A 19,462-nucleotide genomic window follows, 5' to 3' on the forward strand; every position below is an offset into this window, starting at 1 on the left:
CCCAGGGCGTGATCCTGGAGATCCGGGATCAAGTCCCACATCGGGCTCCCTGCGTGGAGCCTGCTTCTCCCTCTGCCTGTGTCTCTCTACTCTCTGTGTCTCTCCTGAATAAATAAATAAAATCTTTAAAAAATAAAAAAAAGATTTTATTTATTCATGAGAGATACAGAGAGAGGCAGAGCCCTAGGCAGAGGGAGAAGCAGGCTCCCTGCAGGGAGCCTGATGCCAAACTTGATCCCAGGACCCCAGGATCACAACCTGAGCCAGACACTCAACCGCTGAGCCACCCAGATGCCCCAAGATTAGTATAATATCTTATGCAAATAAGAGATTTTTGACTAGGGATGCCTGGGTGGCTCGGCAGCTGAGCCTCAGCGTTTGGCTCAGGGCATGATTTTAGAGTTCTGGGGTCAAGTCCTGCATGGGGCTCCCTGCATGGAGCCTGCACTCCCTTTGCCTGTGTCTCTGCCTCTCTCTCTCTCTGTCTCTCTCTCTCATGAATAAATAAGTAAATAAAATCTTTAAAAAAAAAAAGTTTTGACAAATTTGTGCTTTGCTTATTTCTTCTCAGACTCTGCTGTCAGACAGCTTCCCTTCTCCCCCAGAAAATTCATATGGTGAAGCCCTAATCCCCAGTGTGGCTATATTTGGAGATGGTGCCTCTAAGGAATTAATTAGGTTAAATGCAGTCATAAAAGTAAGACTCTCATTAGACAGGATTCATGTCCTTATGAGAAAAGACACCAGGGACCTCCCTCACTTCCTCCCTACTCATGCACTATGGAAAGCTCTTATGAGAAAGCCAGAGGGAAAACAACCAGGAAGAGACATCTCACCGGAAAATAAAACTGACCACGCTGGCTTGATCTTGGATTTCCAGGCTCCAGACCTTGAGAAAATTGACTTCTTTTGTTTAAGTCACCTAGTCTGTGATATTTTATTAGGGCAGCCTGACCTGAGTGATACACTTGGATTTGAATCCCAGCTCTGCCACCTATTTGTGTGAGGCCACAATGATGCTAAGCTCCATTTCCTCCTCTTTAAAATGGTGATAGAATCTATTTCACAGGGTTGTTGTAAAGATCAAATGAAACAAATTAAGCAAATTGCTTAGCCCAAGGCATAGCACAAGGTAAGTACTCAAATGTGATTCTTAAAATTATAATGATTACTTTTATTATTTTTACTTTGGCAACAATATCACATCTTTCACAACATAGTAACCAATGCCCTTTCAGCAGAGAGTCAAGCACCTACTCTGTGTAAGAGAATGTTCAGTCCCGGGAGAAATGCAACAGAACAGTTAGATGCTTCCCGTCTATTTGGGGAGAGGATTTTTATACCAATAATCAAAACAATAATAAAAATTCCCATTGACTGGGGAGACTGGCTGGCTGAGTCTGTGGAGCTTGTGATTCTTGATCTCAGGATCATGAATTTGAGTTCCACATTGGGTGTAGAGATTACTTAAAAAAAAAAAAATCAGGAGAAAAAAGTTTCCATTTGCTCCATAGTTAATATATGTAGTACTTTGCATGAATCCATCAAATTAAACCCAATTTAATTTTCATTTTACAGTTGAATAAACAAGCTCCCAAAAGATAAGAGTGAAGAGCTAGGATTCAGGGGTGCATTGGTGGCTCAGTAGGTTAAGCATCTGCCTTCGGCTCAGGTCATGATCCTGGGGTCCTAGGATTGAGCCCCATGATGGGTTCCCTACTCAGCAGGGAGTCTGCTTCTCCCTCTCCCTCTGCCCTACTTGTGCTTTCTCTGTCTCTGTCTCTTTCAAATAAATAAATAATCTTTAAAAAAAAAAAAGTGAGAGAGCTAGTATTCAAACCCAGGTCTACCTAAGCCTGTGTTCTTAGGGAAGCTGAACCTACCAGATTAAGTACAGCCAAGATGATTAAACAATTTGTACACCAGGGGCCATTTACCAGGGCTTGCATAAGGAGGTTTCAGGGAAGAGGGAGAAAAATAGAATCCAGATAACTGGAGAGAAGCTGTGTCAGGTATCTCCCAAACCCACCCTAGGTGCAATGCCTCTCTAGGAAATCTCACAGGACTTGGTGTATCATCCTATTCATGGCTATGATGTATTACAGTGAAAGGATACAAAGCTAACCCAACACAGGGAAAAAGCACATGGGATGAAGTCCAGTGGCAACCAGGCACAAACTCTTATGGGCCCTCTCCCAGGGAGTCACACAGGGCACAATTCATTCCCCCAGCAACAAGCTGTGACAACTTGTATGAAAATGTCATCTGTAAGGGAAGCTCATTAGAAACTCAGTACCCAGACTATTTCTTGGGCACTGGTCACATGAGCACTCTGCCTAGCATGTGCCAGAATTCCAGAAGGAAAACAGGTATTCAGCATAAACTATGTTTCTATAAACAATATAGGCAGAGTGGGCCAGTCTTACCAATTCTGGGAATAAGTAAATTCTCCCCAAATCCAAATTCCCAGCCAATGGCCAACCTTATCAGCAGGATTTTCTAAGGATATGCAATCTCAAAACTGCTATGTTAACTTTTTTCTGCACAGAAGCCAAGGGGAGTTCCCATCCTAGCAGAGGGAATTATATAACAAATAATCTATAACCAGAAAGGAAGGCATCTCCATTGCTGATGGGCTTTTTCCTGTCTTTGTGGCTGCCACCAGATGAAGAGAAAGACATTACTTTGCTCTGACTCAAGATAGCAGTCATAACCCCTAGCATGTTCAATAGCTGGTGACAAATACTTGCAGCAGACTTAGGTGTAAAGTTTTACTTTGACTAAGAATTCTTTTGGTTTGGTCACTTTTTGTGACATGTTGACTATATCAGAGATGGCCAGATGAGAAAATACAACACACCATTTTTTCCTTTCCAGGTGCTGCTGTCAAGAAGCAAAATAATCATCATTATTATTATCTAATTATCTAATTATCATTAGAGTACTGAGGGGTAAGGGCTTCAGGCAGGAAGCAAACACATGGATGACAGTGGTGGGGGTATCAGGGAGTATCAGGGAGTGGGGAGGTCATCATGGAAATAAAGTAAGTGCCCCATCTCAAAACTGGGGAGGAGACACTACTAGACTCTGGTAATTGTTACGTGGAGAGATTCAGATACTGTGGTTTGTTTGTTTTTAATTTTTTAAAAGATTCTATTTATTTATTTGAGAGAGAGAGAGAGCACACATGCACACAAGCAGGGGGGAGGAGCAGGGGAGATGGAGAAGCAGACTTCCCACAGAGCATGGAGCCCTACACAGGGCTCCATCCCAGGACCCTGGGATCATGACCTATGCTGAAGGCAGACACTTAACTGACTGAGCCATCCAGGTGCCCTGAGAGATTGAGATACTGTGTTGACAGTCTCATGATTTTTTTCAAGAGAGAAGTTGAAATGGAGATTTTAATAGGTATTTCCCTGGGGCTGCCAGGACCATGGAGACACCAAGCAAGAAACACCTAACTCAGGTAAGGTAAGGGGAGGAACAAGATAGGCTTTGCAGAGGAGGTGATATGAGAGCAGTAAAGTGTAAAAAATAATAATAATAAAATAATACTAATAAGTGCTCACCCAGGGGACTAAGGAGAAAAGAAATCCAGTTACGCATTATATTTGTGATACTGCAGATTTTACCCAAACAGAACTGGGTTTCACATCTAGTGCTTCCTCTTACTATATAACCTTGAGCAGTTCAGTGTCTGAGTTTCAGTTTTCTTATCTCTAAAACACGGATGGCCATAGCACCACCCTCAACAATGAGGACATATATATGGGACATCAGGAGTACAGAGTATATAAAGTAGTGCACACAGCCTGCCACTTTACTCAGCAGGTATCAATAAAAGCACAGAAGGAGATGGGAACAAAGAGGAAGTATCCTTGGCCTCAACCTGGAGTTAGTGATGAAATCAAGGATGCTTCCTGAAGGCATTTTCAGATAGATAAGCAGGAGACATGGCATGCAAGTGGAGAAGAATCCTATTGCATTGGGGTTGGGGGAGTAGTGGGGGAGTGACAGAGGTGATATTGAGCGAGAGGCAGCCAGGTCAGGAGGAACAGTTGACCCTTTTTTTTTTTTTTTTTTTTTTTTTTTTTTTTTTAAATTTTTATTTATTTATGATAGTCACAGAGAGAGAGGGAGAGGCAGAGACACAGGCAGAGGGAGAAGCAGGCTCCATGCACCAGGAGCCCGACGTGGGATTCGATCCCGGGTCTCCAGGATCGCACCCTGCGCCAAAGGCAGGCGCCAAACCGCTGCGCCACCCAGGGATCCCCAGGAACAGTTGACCCTTGAACAACACAGGTTTCAGCTGTGTAGGTCCACTTTTACACAGATATTTTTTGATATAGGACAGTAAATGTATTTTCTCTTCCTCGTGATTTTCTTTCTTCTTTTTAAAAGGGTTTATTTACAAAAATAAAAATAAAATAAAAGGGTTTATTATGAGTGCAGCTAGGGGGCAGAGGGAGAGGGAAAAGCAGACTTCCTTCCCTCTGAGCAAGGAGCCCAATGCGGGCCGGATCCCAGGACCCTGGGATTATGACCTGAGCCAAAGGCAGGCACTTAACTGACTGAGCCACCCAGACACCTGTTCTCATGATTATCTTTTACTTTTTTTTTTTTTTTTTAAGATTTTATTTATTTATTCATGAGAGACACACACAGAGAGAGGCAGAGACACAGGCAGAGGGAGAAGCAGGCTCCATGCAGGGAGCCCAACATGGAACTCGATCCCGGGACTCCAGGATCAGGCCCTGGGCTAATGGTGGCATTAAACTGCAGAGCCACCCGGACTGCCCTCTCATTCTTTTCTTTTTTTTTTTTTTCTTTTTTTTTTTCTCTCATGATTTTCTTAATAACATTTTCTTCTTTCTAGCTTACTTTATTTTAAGGAAACAGCATATACTACATATAGCATACAAAATATGTGTTAATTAACTGTTTATGTTATTGGTAAGGCCTCTAGTCAACAATTGGTATTAGTAGTTAAGTTTTTGAAAAGTCAAGAGTTATATGTGGATTGTCAACCACACAGCGGGTTGGCGCCATTAACTCTTGCATTGTGCAAGGGTCAATTGTACTGGAGAAAGGGAGATCTTTGTGGGAGATCTCCAGGATCTCCAGGATCAGGCCCTGGGCTGAAGGCGGCACTAAACCTCTGAGCCACCCGGGCAGCCTGTTACTTTCTTTTTTTTTTTTTTTTTTTTTTACTTTCTTTTTAACTTCAGCTGTTCTAGTAGGTGGCAAAGTGATATCTCACTGTAGTTTTTGTTTGTTTGTTTTTGAGAAGGGGGAAGAGAGAGAGCATGGGGGGGAGGGGGGCATAGGGAGAAAAAGAGTCTTAAGCAGGCTCCACACCCAGCACAGAGCCTGATCTCACAACCGAGAGATCACAACCTGTGCCTAAATCAAGAGTCAGGCACTTAAAAAAAAAAAAAAAAAAAAAGAGTCAGGCACTTAAGCCACCCAGGCACCCTGTCACTGTAGTTTTGATTTGCATCGGACTAATGATGTTCAGCATATTATCCAGTACTTACTAGCCATTTATAAATCTTCTTTGAAGTAATGTCTGTTCACATCCTTTGCCCTTTTAAAAACCGAGTTGTCTTTTTACTATTGAGTTACAAGAAATTTTTCACATACTGTGATACAATTCCCTTATTGGATATATAATTTGCAAATATTTTCTCCTATTTTGTGTTATCTTTTCACTTTCTTGATGATAACCTTTGTCTTTTTGTTTTTGTTTTTTTAAGCTTTTATTTATTTATTCATGAGACACACACACACACACAGAGAGAGAGAGAGAGAGGAACACACACAGGCAGAGAGAGAAGGAGGCCCCATGCAGGGAGCCTGACGTGGGACTCGATCCCCCGTCTCCAGAATCACACTCTGGGCTGAATGTGGCGCTAAACCGCTGAGCCACCTGGGCTGCCCTTGATGATAACCTTTGAACCACAAAAATGTTTAATGTTGTTGAGGTCAACTCATCAATCTTCTCTTTTGTTACTCATGCTTTTGGTGTTGCAGCTGAGAAACCATTACAATTACCTTTGCATTTTCTTCTAAGAGTTTTATATTTTTAGCTCCTACATTTATATCAATAATCCATTTTGAGTTCATTTTTGTATATAGTCTGAGGCAAGGATCTAACCTCATTCTTTTGCATGTGGCTATCCAACTATTCCAACATCATTCTTGGAAAGTCTATTATTGGGGTGACTGGGTGGCTTGGTCAGTTACGCATCTGCCTTCAGCTCAGGTCATGATTCCAGGTTCCGGGGATCGAGCCCAGTATCAGGATCCTCACTCAGCGGGGAATCTGCTTCTCCCTCTCCCTCTGCCTTCCACTCCCCCTGCTTGTACTCTCTCTCTCTGTCAAATAAATAAATAAATAAAATATTTTTTAAAAGAAGAAGAAAGGAAAGAAAAGTCTATTCTTTCCCCCATTGAATTGTTTTGGCATCCTTGTTGCGAATCAAATGATCATAAATGTAAGAGTACATTTTGGAATTCTTAATTCTATTCCATGATCTACACATCTATCCTCATGTCACTATGATACTGTTTTGTCATTAGTTAAGTATGTTGAGAAGCTGGAGCCAGTGTATTGAATTTAGAATATGCAGATTATGACCTGGTGAATGAGGGCACACAAACCACCCACACATTCTCAATATTGGAGAAGTGAAAACCACGAGGTTGTTGTGATTGAAGGCACAGTTTCAAGACACACAAAAGAAGTAAAGTCATAGGATTTATTACTTACAGATCGCAGAAGTGGAGTGGCAGGTGAGAAAGGTATAGGAGATGGGGAGAGGTGGCCAACACAATGAGCTGGAGGAAGGGCAGTTCCCTGTCCTAGGTCATGAGTGAGCAGGAGATGGAGAACAGGGTTGCAAGATCTATTATTTATAAGGTGGTTGAGGTAGAGATCACTAACTTTTCATGGGCTTAACTCTACATGATTATTTTAAAAGGTGCCCTGGGAAAAGCAAAGTCCTAAATTCAAGTCCTTATTAACTGTCCAGACTCTGGATATGAGCAGGATTATCATGCTGTAAAATGCCTACGTGGCAACTCAGAAAAACAAAAGTTGTTTTTCTCATAACAGCAAATTCAAGTCCATCAATTTCATTCCTCCTCCTCCTCCTCCTCCTCCTCCTCCCTCTCCCTTTCCCCTCCTCCTCCTCCTTCTTCCTCCTGCTCCTCCTCTTCCTCTTCCTCTTCTTCTTTAGCTGGGCATGGAGCCCAATGTGGGGCCCAAACTCACACCTGTGAGATCAAGACCTGAGCCAACAGTGGTTTGGCGCCGCCTTCGGCCCAGGGCATAATCCTGAAGACCTGGGATCAAGTCCCATGTCAGGCTCCCTGGATGGAGTCTGCTTTTCCCTCTGCCTGTGTCTTTGCCTCTCTCTCTCTCTCTCTCTCTCTCTGTGTCTCTCATGAATAAATAAATAAAATTTAATAAATAAAATATAAAGACACAGGTTAAGTCCAACAAGACTGCCCTTATTTCAGATGTCAGCCTCAAGTGGGAGTCCTCAGGCCATCCATACTTATGACAGATGGGCTACAAGTTCAAGAGGTCCCCATAACCCTTCTTAGAATCAACAATTCACTAGAGTGATTCACATAACTCATAAAAAGTTATATTTGTGACTACAGTTGTATGAATGATACAAATAAAAAGACACATAGTGCAAGATCTGAACAGAGAGTTTCCTGGGACTCCCTGTTGTTGTTTTTGTTTTAAGTAAGTTCTACACCCAATGTGGGGCTTGAACTCAAGACCCTGAGATCAAGAGTGGCATACCTACAGACTAAGCCAACCAGGTGCCCCTGTAGGAAGATTGTTAATTACTAACTTTATCTCTTATTACAGGTCTATTCAAAATTTCTATTTCTTCTCAAATCAATTTTGTTAATTTGTGTCTTTCTAGGAATTTACCCATTTCTTCTAAATTATCTAATTTATTGGCATATGTTTGCTTATTGTATTCCTTTCTAATTATCTCTTTAATTCTTTTTTTTTTTTTTCTTTTTTATTTAAGTAAGCTCCATGCCCAGAGCAGAGTCCAGCATGGGGCTTGAACTCACAACCCTGCATTTAAGACCTGAGCTGGGATCCCTGGGTGGCGCAGCAGTTTAGCGCCTGCCTTTGGCCCGGGGCATGATCCTGGAGACCCGGGATCGAATCCCACGTCGGGCTCCCGGTGCATGGAGCCTGCTTCTCTCTCTGCCTGTGTCTCTGCCTCTCTCTCTCTCTCTCACTGTGTGCCTATCATAAATAAATAAAAATTAAAAAAAAAAAAAGACCTGAGCTGAAATCAAGAGCCAGATAATCAACCAACTGAGCCACCCAAGTACCACCACTCTCCTTCATTCTTAATTTTAGTAATTTGAGTCTTTGCTTCTTATTTTTTGGCCAGTCTAACTAAATGTTTATCAAATGTCTTGTTCTCTTCATAGAACCAACATTTCATTTCACTGTTTTTTCTCTATTGTTTCTACTATTTCATTTACTTCTACTTTAATCATTATGATTTCCTTCCTTCTGCTTGCTTTGGATTTAGTGTGCTCTTCTTTTTCTAATTGTATAAGGTGGAAATTTAAGCTATTGATTTGAGATATTTCTTCTTTTCTAAAATAGTTGTTCAAAGCTATAAATTTCCCTCTAGGCATTGCTTTTGCTGAATCCCAAAACCTTTGGTGTGTTGTACTTTCATTTTCATTCATTTCAAACCATTTCCTAATTTCTTCTTTCATCCTCTAGTTCTACTAGGTTCTTTTTTTCTTTTTTTAAGTTTTGGGGTTTTTTTATTCATGAGAGACACAGAGAGAAAGAGGCAGAGACACAGGCAGAGAAAGAAGCAGGCTCCACACAGGGAGCCCGACGTGGGACTCGATCCCGGGACCCCAGGATCACACCTTGGGCTGACTGCGGCGCTAAACCACTAAGCCACCGGGGTTGCCCTTCTACTAGGTTCTAAAAAAAGCAAGTTTCTGTGATGCTGGGGTAACTCAGTGGTTGAGCCTCTGCCTTTGAATCAGGACATGATCTTGGGGTCCCGGGATAGAGTCCTACATCAGGCTCCCCTCAGGGAGCCAGCTTCTCCCTCTACCGATGTCTTCTGCCTCTCACTCTTTGTCTCTCATGAATAAATAGTCCTTTAAAAAAAAAAAAAGATTTATTTATTTATTTTATGATAGACATAGAGAGAGAGAGAGAGAGAGAGAGAGAGAGGCAGAGACATAGGAGGAGGGAGAAGCAGGCTCCATGCCGGAAGCCCGACGCGGGACTCGATCCTGAGACTCCAGGATCGTGCCCTGGGCCAAAGGCAGGCGCCAAACCGTTGAGCCACCCAGAGGATCCCCCGAATAAATAAGTCTTAAAAAAAAAAAAAAAAGAAAGAAAGAAAGAAAGAAAAAGAAAGAAAGAAAGAAAAGAAAAGAAAAGAAAGCAAGTTTCATACAGCATTCCAGCTCTGGTAAGTACATTCAGCAAGCAGGCATGAAACAGCCATATGACTTACTCTAAAATCTCCCATATGCACCCCTACACCCCGGACCTGTTCCTCTTTGCTTTTCCTAGAACTCCTTGCACAAAAGATTCATCTGAGGCAAATGAAAAAAGTATTCCGATGTTAGGATAGAACTAAGAACCCTCCCCACCTGTATTGGGCACAGGACCCTTTAAGAATCAAATGGGGGGTGGGGGGGATCCCTGGGTGGCTCAGTGGTTTAGTGCTTGCCTTCTGCCCAGGGCATGATTCTGGAGTCCTGGGATGAGTCCCACATCGGGCTCCCTGAGTTGAGCCTGCTTCTCTCTCATTCTCTCTCTCTCTCTGTCTCTCTCATGAATAAATAAAATTAAAAAAAAAAAAAGAATCAAATCTGGGATGCTATCTTGAGTATGGAACGGTGAAGCACTCACTAGATTTTTATGGATGAAGACGCCTCTAAACTAATTCTAGTTGATCCACATTTTATTTTAAGATTTTTATTTATTTATTCATAGACACACACAGAGAGAGATGCAGAGACACAGGCAGAGGGAGAAGCAGGTTCCATGCAGAGAGCCCCATGTGGGACTAGATCCCGGTCCCCAGGATCACACCCCAGGCTGCAGGCAGCGCCAAACCGCTGCACCACCAGGGCTGCCCAATCCACACGTTTTAAACACCACTCCTCTTTACTAACAAAAGCCTAAGTCTAATGTCAATTAGGGTAATGAGCAGAAACCTCTAGGGTTCATAATGAAAGATAGCTGAAGCACTTATAGGAGTTACTTTTTTTTTTTTTTTAAGTAGGCTCAACACCCAATGTAGGGCTTAAACTCATGACCCTGAGATCAAGATCACAAGTCACATAGTTTACCAACAGAGCCAGCCAGGCACCCCCAAGGAGTTGCCTTTGATTAAATCTCCTTGCTACCCCAGGAGCCTGTATCATGGTTAGGGAGGAGCATATCCTCCCTGGGGTGGATCCATGCCAGCACACACATTCTATCACACTCTCTGTGCAGAAATAATAAAGAAAATTGTAAACCACATCACAGTTATGCAGGCAAAACAACTCTGAGTAAAACTTTATTAATAAACCCAAAGTTGTGGCACCTGGGTGGCTCAGTGGTTGAGCCTCTGCCTTTGGCTCAGGACATGATCTTGGGGTCCTGGGATCAAGTCCCACATCGGGCTCCCCACAGGGAGCCTGCTTCTCCCTCTGCCTGTCTCTGCCTCTCTGTGTCTCTCATGAATAAATAAATAAAATCTTTTTTTAAAAAAATGAACCTAAGGTTGTTTTTTGTTTTGTTTTGTTTAACACATGTGAGAATTGTGAAAACCAAGTTAAATGAATAGCTAAGAATGTGTACAGAAGCCCCTCCATTGTTCCTCGGGACAACGTGGAAACAAGGGAGGTGCCTCACTGCTCAGACCAATTGCCCATTTATTCAGCCCCAGTCGTGGGCACCAAGGAAACCAAGAAAATTTGTGGGCATTCTCATTGACGTTAACCCCAAAGAACTGTGTGAAAATCTGTAACTTCATGTTTTCAAGCCTGCTCTTGGTGGAATACACTCCATAAGGCACTTCAAGAGTTTAAATAGGAGCACTTGTCATTGCCTACAATCTGTAAGTAGCTCCTCTCTTCTGGCTCCAAAAGCACCTCAAACATTTAATATACTGGAAAGGTCTGAACAAAAGGACAGCAATTGTTACCAGAGAGAAGGAAAACTGTACACAAAAATTTGGAGGTGAGTAAAAGGAACTGAGAGAAGTTCAACAAGAAACAGAAGAGGGACGCCTGGGTAGCTCAGTGGTTGAGCATCTGCCTTTGGGCCAGGTCGCAGGTCCTGAGTCCTGCATCAAGCTCCCTGCAGGAGCCTGCTTCTCCCTCTGCCTGTATGTCTGCCTCTGTGTGTGTGTGTGTGTGTGTGTCTCGCATGAATAAATGAATAAAATCTTAAAGAAAAATAAAATCATCCAGAAATTAAAAGTTTATTTTAATTAATAAATAAATAGGGCAGCCCGGGTGGCTCAGCAGTATAGCGCTGCCTTCAGCCCAGGGCATGATCCGGGAGACCCAGGATCGAGTCCCACATAGTGCTTCCTGCATGGATCCTGCTTCTCCTTCTGCCTGTGCCTCTGCCTCTCTCTCTCTCTCTCTCATGAATAAATAAAATCTTTTAAAAAATCAATCAATCAATCAATAACACAGGAGTTGCTAGAGGCTCCCCTGGGTGGCTCAGTGATTGAGCATCCACCTTTGACTCAGGTCATGATCCCAGATCCCTGCAATGGAGTCCCACATCGGGCTCCCTGCAGGGAAGCTGCTTTTTCCTTTGTCTCTGTCTCTGCTTCTCTCTCTATGTTTCTTATGATAAATAAAATATTTTTTTAAAAAAGTAGTTGTTAAAGATAAACTAAAACATTCACAGATAAAATATGATTCTGAGATTTGCTTTAAAGTAATCATGAGGGAAGCCTGGGTGGCTCAGAGGTTGAGCGCCTGCCTTCGGCCCAGGGCATGATCGGGCTCCCTGCATGGAACCTGCTTCTCCCTCTGCCTGTGTCTCTGCCTCTTTCTCTTTCTCTGTGTCTGTCATGAATAAATAAATAAATCTTAAAAAAAAAAAAAAAGTAGGGCAGCCCGGGTGGCTCAGCGGTTTAGCACTGCCTTCAGCCCAGGGCCTGATCCTGGAGACCCAGGATCGAGATCCATGTCAGGCTCCTTGCATGGAGCCTGCTTCTCCCTCTGCCTGTGTCTCTGCCTCTCTCTCTGTGTATTTCATGAATAAATAAATAAAATCTTTAAAAAGAAAGTAATCGTGAAAGACTCCCATGACCTAAAACAGTATTTTCTATTTACATATTATATCCCTTTATTATCCTTGTATGCACATTTTTTTCATACCTGTAGCCATAATATATCAATACTTTTATGATTTGAACATTTCTTTTTATTTTATTTTATTTATTTATTCATGAGAGACAGAGAGGCAGAGACATAGGCAGAGGGAGAAGCAGGCTCCTCGCAGGGAACCCAATGTGGGACTCCATCCCAGATCCTGGGATCAGGCCCTGAGCCAAAGGCAGACACTCAACCACTGAGCCACCCAGGTGTCCCGATCTGAACATTTCTGAATAGATGCTGCTTTTGAGAAGGTGCTACACATTTGGAATGTTAGTGGCAATATGTGACCATGTAGTTTTTACTCCATCCTGGATAGAAGATGCTGCCATTTTTAAGTATGAGCATTAATTCTTTAGGGATTATGATGGTTAATTTTGTGTCAACTTGGTTGGGCTAAATGATGCCCAGATAGATGGTAAAACATTATTTCTGAATGTGTCTATGAAGGTGTTTCCAGAAAAGATTAACATTTGAATAGGTGAACCTGAGTAAAGCAGATGGCCCTCCAATGTGAGTGCTCATCACACAATCTGCTGAAGACCTCAACTGAACAAAACGGCAGAGGAAGAATGAATTGGCTCTTTCTGCTCCAGCTGAGACATCCATCTTCTTCTGCCCTTGAACAAAAAAGTGCTCCTGGTTCTCAGGCTTTCAGACTTGATGGAGACTTACACCATCAGCCCCCTAAATCACAGGCCATCAGACCCAGCTGAATTATATCACCAGCTTTCAGGGTTCTCCAGCTTGCAAAGAGAAGTGGCTTGGGACTTCTCAGCCTCCATAACTGTGTTATGGAACTCAGTTCCCATAACAGATTTTCTCTTGTGTATATATCTTATTGGTACTGTTTCTCTGGAGAACCCTAATAAAGGGATCTTCTCTTGCATATGCATTTTGTAGTGTTGTGCCCAAGATTGCGAATCCAAGAAACCACCAAGGAGCCGACACTGATGCAAGCGCACAAGGGTTTATTTGCAAGCTCGAGCTTGGGTCAAGGTATACCCGACACAACGGAGCAGGGACTTGGACCCCAAAGTGGGTTACAGCTGGGTTTTTTATAGGCTGGTCTAGGGGATGGAAGAATTTCTCAAGTTCTGTTTACATTTTGATATGGGGCTTTCAAGGGCATTGAGCTCTTCTCATCTACCACAGGTGTGGGCTCTGTTGTCTTTCTGATATGGAATTACCTGCCGAGGACATTGAGGACATTCTGCAGTTTTTCCTATAAAGTTCAGCTCTTATTCACAGGGGCCTAAGATGGCTGTACTTGTGCGAACGCTAAACTTGAGTGGAATGGCCTTGATTTTTCTCGGCCTCCACAGTAGAAGCTGAGCAGCAAAGAATGTTTCTTTTTGCTTATGGAAAACAGTGATAATGATCCTGCCTTTGGAATCAGCCAAATTTAAAACCATCAATACGAACTGTGAGACCTCGAGATATTTCCCTCACCTCCCTGAATCTTACTTAGCTTCTTATTTTACAAAGGAGTGCTATTGACAACATAGTACAGAATTGTGGTGAAGCTGACTACTTTTTATCACACTTAGCAAAGTGTCTAGTATAATAAATGCTCAGTAATTGCTTGCTGCTAGAATTAATTGCTTCTCTTAATTTTGTCTTCTTTAACCTTGTGTCTTAGTCTGGCCAGGCTTTATATAACAAATGTTATATACTAGGTAATAAAAATGACAGAAACTTGTGTCTCATGGTTCTGGAGACTGAGAAATCTGAGATTAGGATGCCAGCAGATTCTGTGTCTGGTGACAATCTTTATTTATTATTATTACTATTATTAAAGATTTTATTTATTTATTCATGAGAGGCACAGAGAGAGAGAGGCAGAGACACAGGCAGAGGGAGAAGCAGGCTCCAGGCAGGAAGCCTGATGTGGGACTCAATCCCGGGTCTCCAGGATCACACCCTGGGCTGAAGGCGGTGCTAAACCGCAGAGCCACTGGGGGCTGCCCTGGTGACAATCTTTAAAAAAAAAAAAAAAAAGCCAGTTATTTTACCTGCAAAAGATGGGTTCATTAAGGAATAAAAGAGAATTGTGGTTCGGGACAAACAAGTTGTGGCAAAACTGTAGGTAAGTCCAGGGAACAAAGGAGAGGTATGCTTTTTATGGAGAAAAAGGGAAAGTAGGAGAGGCTGTTATAAATTAAAAGTCCATTGGAATAAACTGGGAGTTCAAGTGTGGTGGCTTTTCATCAGATGAAAAGGTGCCTGATGAGGAAAGTGTCTCTTCCTCAGTTGGAATAGTAGTGTAGTATCCATCTGCATGGTCAAGTCCATCTTTTCTTTCCTGTTTTTTTTTTTTTTTCCTTAAGATTTTATTTATTTACTTATTTGAAAGAGAGAGAGAGAACACAAGCCAGGGGGTGGAGCAGAGAGAGAGAGAAACAGACTCCCCGCTGAGCAGGGAGCCCAATGCAAGGGCTCTATCCCAGGAACCTGAGATCATGACCTGAGCCAAGGTCAAACACTTAACCAACTGAGCCACCTAGGTGCCCCCCCACCTTTGTTTTTATTTTTATTTTTATTTTTTTCCACCTTTGTTTTTAAAGATATTTATTTATTTATTTATTTATTTATTTATTTATTTATTTAAAGCTCTTATTTATTTATTCATGAGAGATACAGAGAGAGAGGCAGAGACACAAGCAGAGGGAGAAACAGGCTCCTCGCAGGGAGCCCCACGTGGGATCCGATCCCGAATCCCGGGATCATGCCCTGAGCCAAAGGCAGACACTCAACCACTGAGCCACCCAGGCATCCCTAAAGATTTTTTTCTTTTTAAAGATTTTATTTATTTATTCATAGAGACACAGCTAGAGAGAGAGAGGCAGAGACACAGGCAGAGGGAGAAGCAGGCACCACGCAGGGAGCCCGACATGGGACTCGATCCCGGGTCTCTAGGATCACACCCCGGGCTGCAGGCGGCGCTAAACCGCTGCGCCACTGGGGCTGCCCTAAAGATTTTATTTTGAAGTAATCTTGAGACTCCTGGGTCCTCAATCAGTTAAGTGGCAGGTCTTGATTTCAGTTCAGGATGTGATCTTAGGGCCCTGGGATAGAACCCTGTGTCAGATTCCGTGTGTGTGTGTGTGTGTGTGTGTGTGTGTGTGTGTGGTCAGCTTAGGATTCTCTCTCCCTCTCTCTGCCCACCCCCCCACTAGGGTGCATGCATGCACACGTGCACTTTCTCTCTAAAATAAAATAAAATCAATAAATAAATCTTTAAAAAAGAAAAAAGAGTAATCTCCACACACAATGTGGGGTTCAAACTCCTAGCCCTGAGATCAATACTAACTGTAAGACAACACTAACTCTGAGATTAAGCCACATGCTCTACTGATTGAGCCAGCCTGGCACCCCACGTCTTTTCCTGTTGGGTCTGCAACTGACTCTGACTAGTAGAGCGTAAGAGCTCCAAAACCACCCAACTCCATTTTTTATGATTTCCGATTACTGATTTTCACACAACCCATTCCTAGTTCACAGATGGCCATCTTTTTACTGTGTCCTTAGCTGGTGTGAGGGGCAAGGGAGTTGTCTCGAGTCTTTCATAAAGGCATTAATCCCATTCATGAAGATTCACTGTCCCATAGGCCCTAATCCCTATCCTGTAGGTCACACCTTCTGATACCATCACAATGAGGATTAGGATTTCAACATATGAATTTGGTAGGGATAGGGGTAGAGAGAATAACACAAATAGTCCTTTGCACTGTCATATTGAACATATTTATTTCAAAAGCATTTATCTGGGGTGCCTAGCTGGCTGTCAGTAAAGCATATAACTCTTAATATCAGGGTTGTAAATTTGAGCCCCATGCTGGGTGTAGAGATTACTTAAAAATAAAAAAATAAAAAATCTTGAGGGTCCCTGGTTGGCTCAGCAGTTTGGCACCTGCCTTTAGCCCAGGGTGTGATACTGGAGGCCCAGGATGGAGTCCCACATCGGCTCCCTGCAGGGAGACTGCTTCTCCCTCTGCCTGTGTCTCTGCCTCTCTCTCTCTCTGCCTCTCATGAATAAATACATAAAATCTTTAATATATATATATAAAATAAAAAATTAAACAATTAAAAATCTTAAGAAAAAATAAAAAACAGGGGCACCTGGCTGGCTCAGTTGAAGGAGTATCTGGCTTTTGATCTTAGGGTTGAGCTTACTTAAAAAATAAAATCTGGGGAAATCCCTGGGTGGCTCCGCGGTTTAGTGCCTGCCTTCAGCCCAGGGCATGATCCTGGAGTCCCAGGATGGAGTCTCATATTGGCTCCCTGCATGGAGCCTGCTTCTCCCTCTGCTTCTCTCTCTCTGTGTCTCTCATGAATAAATAAATGAAATCCTTAAAAAAAATAAAATCTTTAAATTGGAAAAAGAACTAAAAACTTTGGGGATCCCTGGGTGGCGCAGTGGTTTGGCGCCTGCCTTTGGCCCAGGGCGCGATCCTGGAGACCCGGGATCAAATCCCACATCAGGCTCCCGGTGCATGGAGCCTGCTTCTCCCTCTGCCTATGTCTCTGCCTCTCTCTCTCTGTGTGTGTGATTATCATAAATAAAAAAAAAAAAAAAAAAAAAAAGAACTAAAAACTTTGTCTATGAAATAGCACATATTCCTTGGAACAGAATAAAAGCTTACAGTTTACACCCTTAAAGTGCAAGTTTTGATAACCCCACCTCTCATGGGTCATTGCCATCACTAGCTTGGTTTGGCGTCTTTTCTTCCAGAGTGGGTGAAGCTTAATACTTTTGTTTTAATATCCCAAGAAGGTTGTTTCTTGCTAAATTCTACTAACTAATGGCAATTAATTAGGTAGACAAATTACTTACCCTCTCTAAGCTTTAGTTTTATCACCTTTATATTGAATCATAAGTATACCTGAGGTCCAGTTATGAGAGTAAAATGAGAAAATGTAGAGAGTTATGTGTCATACACTAGCACACAATGCGTATGTGTACATAGTAATGAATTATCTATCATTGCCATTAACCCAGAAAATGAACAGGTGAGCTTTGGCATACTGCCCAGCCAACTACTCCATCCTAGGAAATCCCAAGGGGGCTGGACAAATCAAAAGCATAGCTGCTGGTTGGATTTGCCAACACTGTTGTTGCTAAACAAACTCCGATAAACTCATTACAAGCAAAGACCTATCACTCAAAGACAAGGGTTTGGAAAAGAGAGAGAAATTTATTTTGGGGGAGGTGGCCAATTCAAGCCTAAAAACTGACTTCTCCATCTGCAAGATGCACACCTAGAATTTCATAGAGAGAGGTTCAGGGATGTAAGAGAATAGGCAGAGAGTGAGTGTTTCATGAATGGGGTTTGGGGTGTTCAGCCCATGATCAAGAGCATGGAAGGGGATGTATGGATGTGGTCTTCTAAGTATTCTATTGCTATCAGGGCTTTTTTTGGACTGGCAATTGGAATGCTGTAATTGTCAATGCCAGAGGAAAGTGCACTAAGAAATGACTGTTGGGGGAGATCCCTGGGTGGCTCAGTGGTTTAGCACCTGCCTTCGGCCCAGGGCGCGATCCTGGAGTTCGAGTCCCACATCGGGCTCCCTGCGTAGAGCCTGCTTCTCCCTCTGCCTGTGTCTGCCTCTCTCTCATGAATAAATAAATGAAATCTTAAAAAAAAAAAAAAAAGACTGTTGGAGTCTATAATTGAACAAGGCAGCTTACTTGTGCACACACAAACCCACACAAATAAGAAAAAAAGACTAGAAGTGATGAGGGAGCAGAAGGAAAGCTGAGGACAAAGCACAAGCTGACACACCTCAACCCCTATTCCCCACCCCTGGGTGGGATAGGTGTGCCCTTCCTCCTGGAAACCTCCAGCTTTCTTAATGCTAATGTTTTGCTGGAGGGAAAAACAACTTTATTTTTTTTATTTTTATTTATTTATGATAGGCACACAGTGAGAGAGAGAGGCAGAGACACAGGCAGAGGGAGAAGCAGGCTCCATGCACTGGGAGCCCAATGTGGGATTCGATCCCGGGTCTCCAGGATCGCGCCCTGGGCCAAAGGCAGGCGCTAAACCACTGCGCCACCCAGGGATCCCGGGAAAAATAACTTTAGCTTGACAATAGTCAGGTGTCCAGGATCCTGAGTCTTCTTTAGTATATGTATATGTATATGTATGTATATTTAGTATATGAAAGTGCTTTTGGACCCCTCCCTTTTTCCTTACCTCCCCCAACTCCCAATATATAATCAGCCATTTCTCACAACCCCAGTGGAGCAGCTCTTTCTGCCCACAGGTCATCAGATGTTTTTTTGTTTTTTTTTTTAAGATTTATTTATTTATTTATTTATTTATTTATTTATTTATTTATGATAGACAGAGAGAGAGAGAGAGAGAGAGAGAGACACAGAGGCAGAGACACAGGAGGAGGGAGAAGCAGGCTCCATGCCGGGAGCCCGACGTGGGACTGGACTCGATCCCGGGACTCCAGGATCACACCCCGGGCCAAAGGCAGGTGCCATACCACAGAGCCACCCAGGGATCCCCTTCATCAGATGTTTTAATAAAATCACCTCTTTTGCACCAAAGACGTCTCAAGAATTCTTTCTTAGCCATAGGGTCTGGACCTCACCTACATTCAAAACTGAATCATGAAAGATATTCATATAATGGAGCTTCCTGTGGGATGCTATGAAGGCTTTAAAAAAATTGATTCTATATACTTTTATCACCACCTCCTATCATTTTCTACTAGACTGTTAGTTTTATAACCAGAAAATACTGTTGTTTCTAAGAAGCTACCAGATAAGATTAGCCACCAGGAGAGCAGAGCCAAGAGGGTACTGTCAAAATGTCTATGTCTGGCCCATCAATTTCCTGAGAGGTTAACTGGAAGTCCCCTCAAAGAGGCAGACCCAGACTGTTACTAGAAAGAAGAGATGCTCTCGGTGGCCACCATCAAATTCTGTACCGCTCTTCTCAGGTTACTGTAGGAGATAATGCATAATAATCCTCAGTCTTTTGCTTCCAGGGTCTGAAGCCACAAGGAGTCAGTCTCAGACACACTC

The 19,462-nt window shown here is 42.8% G+C and overlaps 2 protein-coding genes across 7 annotated transcripts in view; one reads left to right on the top strand and one right to left on the bottom strand.

The window, feature by feature from the left end:
• HSCB (HscB mitochondrial iron-sulfur cluster cochaperone) overlaps positions 1–19,123 on the top strand; it is a 39,054-nt gene extending 19,931 nt beyond the window's left edge. The window contains exons 6-7 of one of the 3 annotated variants that reach the window (XM_077874181.1): positions 13,324–13,419; positions 18,785–19,123. In XM_077874181.1, the coding sequence (XP_077730307.1) occupies positions 13,324–13,419; positions 18,785–19,089 (401 nt within the window). In that variant the 3' untranslated portion in view covers positions 19,090–19,123. Of the gene's footprint in view, positions 1–13,323; positions 13,500–18,784 lie in introns of those variants that run through there. The other 2 variants (XM_077874182.1, XM_077874183.1) reach the window with 2 other exon arrangements.
• The window catches only part of CHEK2 (checkpoint kinase 2), a 93,823-nt gene that overhangs the window by 71,210 nt on the left and 3,151 nt on the right, over positions 1–19,462 (bottom strand). The window lies entirely within an intron of this gene.

Source organism: Canis aureus, chromosome 27 (genome assembly GCF_053574225.1).
Source record: "Canis aureus isolate CA01 chromosome 27, VMU_Caureus_v.1.0, whole genome shotgun sequence".
Classification (NCBI taxonomy): domain Eukaryota; kingdom Metazoa; phylum Chordata; class Mammalia; order Carnivora; family Canidae; genus Canis; species Canis aureus.